This window comes from Anser cygnoides, chromosome 7, assembly GCF_040182565.1.
Source record: "Anser cygnoides isolate HZ-2024a breed goose chromosome 7, Taihu_goose_T2T_genome, whole genome shotgun sequence".
Classification (NCBI taxonomy): domain Eukaryota; kingdom Metazoa; phylum Chordata; class Aves; order Anseriformes; family Anatidae; genus Anser; species Anser cygnoides.
The window spans coordinates 32,810,717-32,824,326 of NC_089879.1; the positions used below are offsets into that span (position 1 = coordinate 32,810,717).

Sequence of the window (13,610 nt, forward strand, 5' to 3'; positions counted from 1 at the left end):
TATTTCCCACTTAAGTAAAGCAGTACCACACAAAAGCAACTTAGGCAAGTATACACAATTGCCACAATGAAAGCAGGATCCACCTTGAAAGAATTTTCATTCGATATGTTTTACTGAGGATTTCAATTCATTTTCTTTGACATACCAAGAATAGAAGAGGTACTGCAAGAAGTTTCAGCAACTCCATCTACTACTGCTACTATCGCATCTGCAACCTGTTCACCAGCTTTCCTTCTCTTCTACTCTTGAGATTTTTGTGCTGTATGCTACAGTATTCTGAATAGCATTCTTAGCATGAAAGACGGAATTGGATTTCAGTCTTTTGTATTTGCACTAGAAGGCAGAAGTTATGATCTACTGAAATACATTACCATAAGATCTCCTGTCCCTCATGATATGTTGAAATGTGAGAGATGCATATAATTTTACATATAAAAATAATAGCATGTTGCCATGTTAATATATAATAAAATATATCATTATAATGTTTCAGAACCAACCTAAATGATTCTGTGATAATATAAAAATATGATATATCTACAATACAGTACAGTGGCCTTCATTTCTTTGAGAAGTAATTTTGCCTGAAGGAAATCAATTGATCTCATAATTTTACATTAAGACCCCACCTCTATAAAATCCCCGCCCCCCCCCCCTTTCGCCCCCCCCCCCTTTTTTTTTTTTTCAATACTGTTATCATACCTAAAAACATCCACCATGTCAAAATATTTACTGTCTCCCACCATAATTACTTTTACCCTCAGTGGATAACTTGAAACTTAAGGAAAACAAAAAACAAAAAAACTAACCTGCAGCAGTGAGATAGCTATGAAGACACCTGCAACAATGTAGATATTTCGGGGCAACCAAGCTTCCAGAGCAAGAATACAGCCTTTTATGAAAATCTGATCATCCCATTGACTCTTGCTCTGCAAGAGAAGAACAACTCAAGAACATCACTTTTCTGCTCAAGTTTATTATAACAACTCTCGGTCACATGAAGGGATATAGTAAAATTATGATTGGTCATTTACACAGTAATATTTTTAACCAGATTCCAGAAATACATGAAATACAGAAATACATATGCCCAAATTAACTCAAGGAATGTCAGGACATTCATATTAGTAACTTCCTGAAAATCCTACTATTAGAATACTTTAGAATTCGTAGAGAACGCAATTCAGAATTAGGATATTAGAACTAATACCTGAGACATTTGAAATGCAGGTCTTACCCCTTTTTGAAGCAGACTTTTTCTTTTTTTCCACCTTCCCACAGTACAAAGCAAAATCTCTACCATACTCTACTTGTAGCAGGATGTAGCACGGCTGATAAGCTCCCAGAATTTTGAACTGACTTATATATTAGCAATTCCACTGTTTTCATTATTTTGTCCATGCAGACACGGAACAGCAAAACAGCAAGATTCCAGCACCTTACCTTCTTTCTGACATCATAGCCACACTGTGTATTCACAACTTTTTGCTGCAAAACAAAGATTAAAAATATATCAGTTGAATTATACTTTCCTCTGTTCACATGAAGTCTTCCTGTCTTTTAAATTCACAAAAGAATCAGAACTGTCAAAACCAGCCATTTTAAAAAGCATTTTAGTAAAAAAATAAATAAAAAAACACCACCACCACCACCAACAACAAAAGCATTAGCAGAACACACCGGGGAAGTATAACAGCAAAGTATATATTAGCAGAAAACATCCTCCACTAAAAATCCCGGCTTCTCCTGTTGCTTGGCTTTCATCCAGCAACGACTATTCAACACAAAGCATTAACAACTATACTGACAGCCTTCAGATAAGACATCTGCATTTCCAAGATCAAATTCATTTTATCTATTTCACATAACACCTAAACATTGAGATAAGAATAAAGGTATTACACTGATTTATTTACACCTGCAGTGGAGGAATGTGTCTTACAACTCCTTCATTTCACAGTGCTATCCTTATCAGTCAATACAAGTAACAGATAGCTGCAAGCTACTTGACCTCCCTTATGGTTGATAAATGAAAGTCTCACATAACCCAGCTCCAAGATAAAACTACTGAAGATGACAAAACGTTCCTGTTGTAAATTTCAAACAGAAACACAACAAACACCTTCCAGATCCCAACCACACGCAACCTAACAACAGCATTAAGCTCATGAGATGCAAATACATTCCTTTTAAGACATTTTTGTTTTTCCTTTGTATTAGTTATGAAAACCTATTTACTACACAATTATAGAATATTTCATATTAAGCATAGTGAGTTATATTAAAATGCTAGCAGTAGAATCTCAGATTAAAAAGATTTGAAGACACCTACGTCTCCTTAAATACAGCACCAACAACAGAAAAACTGCAGTGAAATAGCACTGCTCTAAATTACGATAAAAAATTACTGAGGAATCTGAACTTGGAATATTTTCCAAACAAAATCTTCCCTTGGATGATTTCCAAGGAAATCAAAAGCCTTAGCATAACCTACCAATAGTTACCTGCTGAACAAGGATTGCTGGATCGACCTTCTGAGCTACAAATGCTACAAAGCATTTTTCATCCATTACATCCATACAAAGCATTTTGCATCCATTAGCAGGTACCTCCCTACTTTTGCTTCTACTGCAAGGGTCAGGTTCCCAGAGTTTAATAAGCCGATACAAACAATGAGTACCTGAATCTTGCCAAAACCAAAGAATTGACTCAGACACCTTAAACTGAGTTTGTGCATGAGCACTTTACTAGTTGCTGATAACTAAAGTCATCAGCAAATGGAGTTACTCCTACTTGTCTGGCAAAGGGGTGCTGTACAGTAATTCTAACCTGGGCAAGTGTACTGCTTAGACCATAGATAACATGCTTAAGAATTCAAGGCACTGGGAATAAAACAGTATCAACAGCCAATGATTGCAGATTTAAGCCATACAAAAATAGCTTCTGAATTCCTGGTGGCAGACAATACATTTTCAGTTGTGTAATGGGTTGGCACATTTAGACTCTAAAAATGATGGAAGAGAAACAAAGGAATTTGGCTACCAAGATAGTAATTTGTGATCATTTAAAAGACCTCTTAAAGCCCTAGGCATCACACTATATTCAGGAAGCGCTTCCTTTCATAACTCTTCAACAACAGCAATACAAAGCTGTTGTATATACAAATAAATACAAATACAAAGCCAGGAAAACAACTTACAGCAGGATCAGGTATACAACAGGAAAAAGGAACACCACACTTCTCACGACTTTTGCTTTCACTGCTGCAATTAAAGTATATGTTGAAGTCCCAGTCATCTGGACCTTGGGCACCACAGCAGTGGTTCTGCAACAGATAAACAAATGCTTAACACTTGGAGACATTTTATAGACAATTTATCCACTGAACAGCTCTCTGGAATGATATTTGGTCATCATCACCCCTTTCTTAAGGCTGCAAGGAATCAATAGCAACACCAGAGTAAAAAAAAAAAAAAATGAATAATCAATACTGTGGCTCTATGAAATCAAAGAAATGCATTTGGCATAATGCTCTTGGAAATACATGTCAACACAATGAGAAATTATCATAAAAATTGTCACTTTAAATGTAATTACCCAATGCAAATCTGTGTACATCCATAAACAGTGCAACAAAATAGGTTACATGGATGCCTTGTTCCTCACTACTTCCACATCAACCAAAACTGAAAATTATAGAAAAGTTTCTCTAAATATGTGATTTGACCCTTAAATCTTCATAAATCAACAAATTTTCTCCTTGTTTACTCTGAAAGAGATCAAAATATTCATGAATACTTGCTTTCTTTTAAATTAGAAGATTTTCATACCCAAATTAACCGATACATTGTTAGTTCAATGGTTGGTCAGCTCTAGAATTGTTTCACACAAGTTTCTTAACCTAAAGAGTGTAATTTAATTACCATAATTACAGGTTAGGGAATCCAAATATTTCAAAGAATGTTTAATTCCTGAAACTGATGAAAGTTAGTTTCTCATTAAGTTATGCTTTGCAGTTTACCAGCCTGGTTACTTAAGGGTGTAAATCTTTCGCCATAATGTATACTTAACACGTTATATCAAACATTTTCCCGGTACCTCATGAAATTCCCTCCTCTCTTAGGACATCACTAGTATCTGTAACATCTCTTCTCTGCCCACTGCTCATCGTCACACAACTTGTATCGACCTTTCTGTGAGACTGCCAAAACTTGAGTGAGTCAGTAAATGGATTCAGAAGTTACCAAGTGGTGACAGACACAGACGTGAACAGAGCAGAACTGTGTGCACCTACTCTTCAAAGGAAATATGACAAAAAGGAGCTGAACAGAATAGTCAGAATTGAAAAAACAATGTTAGGTCACATGCGTTTATAGTGAAGATAAAGAACGGGTTAATTTTTATCTTTCTAGTCCCTCCTCCCTCACTCATCTCCACCACTAAAAGGCCACACAACCACTAAACATGCTGATCTACTTTAGTAAGATAGAGGCTATGAGGACACTTACAGGCCTGAAAGTAAGGTAATTAGCCAGAGTAAGGAGCAGCCTACAGAAAGCTCTCTGGGTCCCAAGACACAACCCATGAAACTCCCTAGAAAATGGATTTCAGTGAGGCACTTAAATATACTGGTGCACTTTATCATTGAGCCCTTGCAAAGCTACACTTACTAATCAGTGTTGTATACCTTTTCCTCAGTACTTTCAGGTACAAATCAATGACAGGCTGATTCAGAGATTCTGATCTTTGTTTTTTCAGGTTTCTTCGATCATTAACAAGGCTAGTATACTCCTTTTAGAAAGTTCAGCCTTTTAGTTTCATTGAAAAGTACTTAACTGGAGTTCAAATGTAAATCAGCTTAGCACGTTTCCCAGGGAGACTGCAATGAAACTAACCAGAAAAACAGAAAGAGTAACAACAGCATAGACAAAATTGAGACAGTTACTGGTGTTAAAAGTGGCCAGGATCATCTCTGGTGCCCTTGGCCATAAAGCAAATAGCACTGAAAGCCATCCAGGCAGCTTAGTAAGAGGATAGTTTCATGTACAATATTAACGCACGCAAGAGTGAATTAACAGGATAAATAAAGCTGCTGGCAATATATAACAGTTCAAACTGACATCCAGTCTAAAACCAGGGTTTGCTATCAAACCAAGCTGTGAGCACATATTTAACCATGATCTCCTATGAAAAAAGAAAAAAGACATAAACAACCTTTTTTAAAGGGGAAAATATATATAAAAAACACCTTTTTACCTCTTTATAAAGTACTCACATATGTATTCTGTTTCTCTCCATATATATAGATACAAATAAATAAATAAATAAAATCAGAAGAGTTGCCCTCACTGGTTGTTTCTTGAGGAAGACTGGAAAAAGAAGCTAACTGAAAGCCACCAGGCCCTTACCAGCACAGGCCTTGCTATCTCCTGGTATACATCATTGTCTTTTAGTAACTGTGTATTTTAGGACCACAAGGGCATAAAACTGTTTCTATCTTCCTTGACTGCATGTACTAGCTTCTCCCAGCTAACAAAAATCCTCTTTTGCTTCAAGATGAGGTGCTTCTCAGAAAACAAAAGACTCTCTTACTATATCCCTGTACAAGACTGCAGTGCCTCCTAAAACAAGAGTGCAGACAATCTAGTCAATAGTTCATTTGCACAACTTTTCCAGGGTGAGCAGTTTTTGTTGCTCAGTTTTTACTTCACCTGGTGCAACACTGATCAGAACCGGGGAACAAAAGTCAAGGTCAAAAGGCAGGTGGATGCTTGGTAAGTTCCCACACATGCACTTAGAAGGACACTGTGTCTCAGCAGTCTTGCCTCTCTGATGCTTTCAATACAGAAACAGCAAAACTGCATTTCTGTCACATGGCACTACTATCTACAGGGTTTTATAAATCTGTAGAAACTACTTGCAATGCTGTAGAACACAAAGAGGATGACTGCCGTATCTACGTATTCTCTTAGAACACACAGGAAAAGTGACAGGATATGAACTTACTATTTTCTGTAGCGAATCAATGAGGTTCTGGAGGTCAATATCATCTCGGTAGGACTTAATGTTATTCTCAAAGAACTCCTTGACTCTGTCCCTCACCCAGTCCTGGAACAAGACAGCCAGAACTGCCACTGCCAGCTCCAACAGAAATATAAACACAATTGTTCCACAAAACTGTGAAAGAAAAAAGTCACAAATTAGAGAATAACTCTTTTGAATACATCCCCATTCCAACTCCATAGCTTCTTGGACAGTTCCCATTTTTATATATATTTTTTCCAGCTTAACTGTTTCTAAATCTAAAGCAGGAAAACCTCAATACAAAAACAAATGCTTAAGAGATTTCACAGTAGTCACTCAAGTTCCCAAGTTTTGTCCACTAAATATTTAGAAGAGATTAAGCTTTTAAGGGATTTTGTTCTCCCCAAGCCACAATATGATCTCCTTTCAGTAACTCCCAACTATGTTCCAGCACATCATATTTTGTGATACTATATATCCAATGTTAGATTCTGAAATACATACCATAAAAGCATCACTGCAATAGCTGGATGAGGAAAGCCAGACACATCTTCCAGGAGCAGGGAGGAAATAATTAGGTTTAAACCTACACTGCTTTTAATACCGTTCATTCATCACAGATGCTTGTCAGGGCAGTAAGTTCACCACATATGTTGTCACAAACTAAATGCTGTAAATTAATTTTCATCTGTCCCCCAGGTTCTTCACCCATCATTTCCTACTTTCACATACGTAATAATTCCCTCCTATAACAGTGATACTTACAAACTTCAGAAGGCAGATGTTTTCTCTCAGTGCTCCTACACAACCAGCAAATCCCAAAGTAAACATCACTATTCCCACCACTAAGACAAGCACCACTGGGTCCAGACCATGAAGACCGGTCACTTTCGTTAGATCAGACAACACACCCTGAAAAACAGGATAACAGAAAGATGACCACTATATACATTTTTCATTTAACATTCCTTCTGAATTGCCACGATTTTTACATGATTCCAAATGAACTGGTTGCAAATCCTTGAGCTTCCAAACAGTAACCCACTCAGACAAGTTTGGTCACAGAAGCATTATTGATAATACCAGTTTTCTTCACACCAGCAAAGGAAGTATTAACGCAAACTGAAAGCTATTAATTCTTTTAATAAGCAAATCCAATACAGTATAAACTTTTCAGATTACATTCTCCTACGTCTATCTGCCAAACAAGCTTCCACAAGATGGTGCCAAAAGCTCGGTACTATCACTGAGTATTCACCTAATTTCAAGGCAAAAGGACCATTTATTTATATTAATTTGAAATGCCTCGATCAGGAGAAGACCAAAGTCATTAAAAAAAAAAATCTTTCCAATCCTGATGTTTAGGTGGCAGATAGGGAGAGAGAACACTAACCACAAAGAAGGATACGGATGATGTAAGGGAGAGAAACAGGATTTTGATTTAGTTTTCAAGTGAAACAGATTTTTTCTTTTCACCATTTTAGTTATTACTGAGCAGTCTTTCAAGGGCTTCTCCAAAGCCTTCCCCCCAAAAAAGCAGAAATATAGTTTAAGCATTCCTTTCTCACCATAAATAAAATCCTCACAACAACAGAAGTTATCCTCTTCCAACAGGACACTTGCAATATACTTAATTTAACAGCAATGTTTTATTTTTTCTTCACTATCTGGAAATGCCTCTTATCTGTATAGCAATCTTACCTATTAAGCCTGTCCACCCAGATCTTAGGACAGAATTTCTGAGTCTATGTAAGTGTAATGCTAATACAACAAAGCAGTCATCTTTTCAAAATTATTTTAAGTTATATACCAGCTACTGTTATAATCCCATCAAATACATATAACACAAGACTTTACAAACACTTTACAATTACGTATTTACCTAACAAAAATACTGTATTGGAAATAAAGCATTAAAAGAAAATGTTTACATGGAGAAAAACTTCATCAGCTGATGAAAAGACACTGGTTAGCAGTACTCTAGTGATACACATGAGTTTGTCTTCTTTCATAGTGTGGTTTACAACAGATCTTATTAGAGCCGTTAATTTAGTGATAGCAAGAAATAGGGACCTGGTGTTCGTGTTTTGCTTTGCTTTTTGTTCGTTTTTAAATCAAAACTGACTGAAGAGACAAAAAAGTAATTAAACAGTAGAGTTCAGGAATGCCTTGCCACTGGCTGGTGACTGAGTTGAAATATCCTATTAAGAATTGGTCATGGTTTATAGATTTCCCAGTATTCAAAAAGTCCTGGGAAGCAAAGGCATTTCTAGTCAGCGTCATCAGTGGCATTGTCATCCTTACAAACTGAGACCTCAAAGCTAGCTACCACGCTTGGTCTAGTGGGTAAACCGGAGTGCCACCTAATCAAACTCTGGCCTCAAAAACCCTTGTCTCAGACACTGCAAACAGGGAAGATGCCAAGACGAATTCAGTATCTTTGTACAAGCAGTAAGCTATGAAACTAGTCACACGAACATGAATAGGATGCTCAAAATTTCACAGCTGTTTCCAGCTATCTCCTTCCCACACCCAAACTCAAGCTTTTCTCAGACAATCTCACTTGTCCAAGCAACATCTTTTGTAGGAAAACTTCCTCTGATCAAAGGATGTTATGAAGAAAAGTAGGCAGGAACTGGGCTCTATTATTCACCCTCAGATGTTGGTTCACAAGTCCTCATATTCACATTTGATGTTTACAACGTTCTCTTTTCAAAAGAGCGGGGGGGTGCTAACAAAAGATGTTAAGTAAAAAATCCTGAAGGAAGAAAGGAAGTCAACAAGAAAAGTAATTCAAGGATTTAATTCAAGGATTTTCCAAAGACAAAATTTTTCAAAAGTTCAAAGACACTATCTTACCTCACTCATGTCTCTAAGGATGGTTCTGCCTGTATCATCTGACTTTCCCCTCTCTCCCCACCAACAATCAGGATTCCAAGATATCACCGATATTAAGACAGGCCAAAGAACTGAACTTGTGGAATTATTTATTTTCAAGGAAAAAGTAAATTCTTTCAATAAGCAGGTAGTTCAGCCTCCCCTTCTTCCCTGACCACAAGGCTGTTATTCCTACCTTGATTTACTTGAAATAAGACATCAGAAGTAGAGCTGAATTGCCTTTTTTCCAAAGAAATTCCAGGGCTGAATTTTGTATATTAAACAATGACACATCAAGTTTCATTAGAAGTGACATCTGGTACTAGTGCAACAAGCAAGCGGTTGCAAAAATTGGTACTTATAAAGCCCTTTGCAGAACAGGCCACCCTTCCCAATAACATCTAGATTTCTTACAGGTTCTTTTCTCATGCAGTGCTCATTCTAAATGCGTGCACATCAACAGAGACAGGAAACTGAGGCATACAGAAATATGACCACTGACCACTTGCTGAGGTCAGTGTCAAGAAAATTGAAAAATAAAACAGTCTTTAAGTCTTCTCAGTCATTTTTAACAGTGAATTAGGAGTTCAATTGTACATGCTTTGTTTTCCATTTCTTTTCACATTTGTAAGTGCTATACCTCCATCTCAATTGAAATACATCAGCAACAGAGGGCAAATATTGATTGCCTTGAAAAAATTTTAATACAGCCCACTAAAAGATGCCAAAACAGTTACAGTCTCGAGGTACATTAGTACAGAAGTTACGAAACATCCAACAAGGACAGCTGATTTTTCTTACACTTACATTAGTTGGGCATTGATTGTCACCGTAACACTGTCACTGACTTACAACACAAGCTATGAGCATACCTTTAAACAGTTTACATGCGTACAGATGCACAGAGATCAGCAGACAAAAGAATAAGTAACCTATAATCACAGAATAAGTTGCATTAGGCTCCACTGTAGCAGGCGGGTCTTTTCCAAAAGTGGACATGGTATTTCAGTTGCAGTCCCCAGAGTAACAAGCGCTGTTGGAAGTCTCCTCCCCCGGCCACTAGCCACATCAGTGCTAATACAGCCCAGCACTCAGATGGCCTCCTTTGATATGCAGGCAGGCTGCTGACTGATACTCAACTTAATGAGCAGCCCAAGGTTTCTTCCACACAGAACTGCCTTCCAGGCAGTGAGCCCCCACCCAGCCTCTACTAATGCATGAGATTACTCCACCCTCGGCATGGGATTTTAAAAAAAATGAAAGTGCAAAAATAAACTTTCACAAAGTTCCCATCAACTCATTTTTCCAGGCTCTCAAAGTCCCTCTAAGCAACAGCCCTGCTTTCCAGCAGACTGCTCCCTTTCCCTTTATCAGTCATGAATTTGCTGGAATGAAGTCAGGCTGACTTGTCTCCAGTTCCCCAGATATTCCTTTGTGTCCTTCTTGAAATGGTTTTATTGAAAAAAATTCAGACATGATGACTGTGTTATTTTGATTTTATTAGCAGTTTATTGCAGTGACACTCATTTCCTCTTAATGATTTTTGCAATGCTTCTTGGACACGGTAAGAACATTGATCCAGTTTTTATTGTGTAGACCTAATTTTGTGCAGCAACTTTTACATGACTGTTTGGAATAGCAAAGCACATGTAAAGATCATAAGAATAGGCCAATTAGATCAAAAAACTTGAGACTGTATTAGACTCATCAGCAAACAGATAATGCAAATCAGGGTGGTAACTTATTTTTCTTAAGTTACTTTCAACACTTGACACAAAACACCATTCTTCTTTTGATATATTATCAGCTCACAGACATACACAGGACTTACATCCAGAAAAAAAGAACACAAATTAATCTGAATTGTAGTCATACTGGAAAAGATGACAAAAGAATGAACAAAGCAGTTAAAGGGACCCAATGTACTTCATGCTGCACTAAGAGACAGGATGTTTAAAGTTCTCCCACCACCTTTAGTTTATCTTCGGGTTTACCACTGCAGCACAGCTTCTGGAATGTTTTTCTTTTACTTCCCATCTATTGTTCACTGAGACTTATCTGCAAACACACAGATCCACACAGGCACATACAAAGACTATGACTTTGTGGCACTAATATGAAATGGCACTAATATGAAAGTGTCCACATAGAAAACTGGCATGAAAAATAACATACTGATTTCATGAGCCATTCAGAAGTCTAAAACCACAGGAAAAGCTTTCAAGCACTTATTTACAAAACAGAACAGACAACAAAAACAGTTCAGGCAAAATTTAAGAAAAAACAGGAAAAGTCAACAATTTTACTGAAAGTAAAAGCATTACTAATGTTAGCATACCATAAAGGACATTTGGCAAATGGAGCTAGTCACTTCCAATCCCAGATATCATATGCACTTCTCCACAGAAGAGTTTGTACAGAGGAGATTGTAGGAACATGAGAATACAAACTGAAGACAAGTTTGACACCTTCCGTAAAACGCCTTCCATAAAGGATTGGAAACAAAATCCCTTTATAACAGAATAGGAGGTAAACGCATTTGTGCATGGAGTCAGTCTGCTTATTATGCATCAGTGATATAGCTGTGAGGATGTGTGCATACACACTGGGAGAGAGGAGGAGAATAAATGCATCGGCATTAAAATCATCATAAAACTTGAACTTCCAAGAAGTGGGGAAATCCCAGAACCTCACTATATGTGGACAGTTTCTCTATACAAGTGCTCTAAGGCAATGTTACACTACATTGGTAATGGAAGTGTACCTCCTCAGCAGCACAACTCAGTGAGGGCATCTGCCCTCTTCTGTTAATTAAAATGCAGATTAAGTCTTCCAGTCATTGTCACTTTTTCCCTACTGCATGCAGTTACAAAGCCATGCTTTTACATTTGTAACAATGGGGTGATCCATTCACTTCCATGCCTACACTGCCTCTTCTCTTGTGAGATGAGAGTTCAGTAGGTACATGCCTGCAGGCTTCCTCTGACTGAGGAAGTTCTTCAGCTGAAAGAAACCTTACCAAAATAAGCGTTACTTGGCTGGATCGTGTGCCCCAATTTTGTTCCTCTACATGGTCGTACAATCACTTCTGCAACTCCACAGGGAGTAAAGTAAAAGATAACAGACGGACTTCAGATGGAAATACTTCAGAAATATGATCCCAGAGATGCATTCTAATTTTTTATATATATAAAACTTTTACATTCCTTTCAACACTATTCATTTCAAATAAAAGGAGGTGGGGAGATAAGTGTATTTTAGAAAACATGTTTTCAAGAGAGAACCATTCCATAAAGACTATTCATAAAGATTCTTCATAAAGATTAAAATCTTTAGTTCTCTTCAACCCTACTCTTACAAGTCTACAAAGAGGTCTAAACATTCAGGACACAGCTTAATACCCAATCGTGGGCAAAAATGAAACTCCAACTAACTTCAGTTTAGATCATCTGAACATGGTCCCGAGCTCTGATGCTACATTTAGTTCTTGCTGCTTCGTATCTACCCTTACCTTTTCACTCCATGCCCAAAGTCCAGCTGCGAGGAACGCCACACCAGCTAGCTAAAGAAAAAAAAAGAACATTAGATCTAATCAGCGAGAAAACACATTCTCAAACACTTAGCCAGTAGCACTGTTGCTCAAGTAGAATAAATATTGTCTGCAATCCCAGATAATAGTAATGGGACGTTCTTCCACATGAGTCGCTCTTAGAAAGAAAACCTAGAATACTTTTCTTCTATAAAATTCCTGCATTGTACGAACTACTTTTTGACAGTATTTTAATTTGATTATTCATGATTATTTGAGAGGGATACATTAGATTCCGAAATATTTAATGCACTTTGAGGTCATTCTGTATTTAGTCATGTTATAGTACCACTCCCAGACAGCAGGCATGCTTAACTTTCCATAACTTTGGTGTCAAGACTCAGATTAGACTCTTCCCTAATTACATACAATTTCTCATCTTTTTGCCTTGTTTGAGCCCTTTTGAATTAAATTGAAGCAATGGTCAATTCACTTACTTTCAATAAGCAACAAATCTAATGCATAATACACAAACTCCACACCAATTCACATGCTTGCATAATAAATACTTCTGAATTATATTCATCCAAATTAAATGAGATCCTTGTCCTAATCTTGTATTCCATTTCTCCATTCTCAGGCAGTTTGTTTTTAATATCCAATTTCAGCAATCAAGCTAAAATGACCTCTACACACTGAGGGCCATCATCACCCTCCACCCAATCAATTACTTAAAATGGCATTCTGGCTCGAAACACCCATGTATCGAGTCCACTGTAACCATATGAACAACCGAGGTTACTCCCCCCCCCCCCCCCCCCCACCAACCAAGCCTACGTGAGCATGATAAGTAAATCCCTTTAAAACACCCTGAAAAGGGGATCCTTTCTGCTAGGAAAGGCAGTGCCTCCCATGAACTGAATGTGCATTATAAACAATTTCCTCTAGCACAAGCAAGAAGCAAAAAAATGGGACCCTCCTCCCCTCACACAACAAAGTATGTCTAGGTTTGAAGTGCTGCTGGGTTCACTGTCTGCTGCCTCTAAACTGCATTCGGGGTAAATAAAGCTTCTCTGAGTGCTCCATCAGGAGGTTGGGGAAAAGAAAGCCAGGAGGGCTACACGTGTCATCATCCATGCCATTCTGTAAAAATTACAGAAATGAAACAACTCTGTCTGTG

The 13,610-nt window shown here is 37.6% G+C and overlaps 1 protein-coding gene across 4 annotated transcripts in view; it reads right to left on the reverse strand.

Moving 5' to 3' along the window:
* TSPAN14 (tetraspanin 14) overlaps positions 1-13,610 on the reverse strand; it is a 39,454-nt gene that overhangs the window by 4,900 nt on the left and 20,944 nt on the right. For all 4 annotated transcript variants that reach the window (XM_048074933.2, XM_048074936.2, XM_048074935.2 and 1 more), the window contains 6 exons: positions 12,413-12,463; positions 6,790-6,936; positions 6,007-6,177; positions 3,200-3,325; positions 1,444-1,488; positions 810-929 (listed from right to left, as the gene is read on the reverse strand). In XM_048074933.2, coding sequence (XP_047930890.1) covers positions 810-929; positions 1,444-1,488; positions 3,200-3,325; positions 6,007-6,177; positions 6,790-6,936; positions 12,413-12,463 — 660 coding nt within the window. The remainder of the gene's footprint in view (positions 1-809; positions 930-1,443; positions 1,489-3,199; positions 3,326-6,006; positions 6,178-6,789; positions 6,937-12,412; positions 12,464-13,610) is intronic.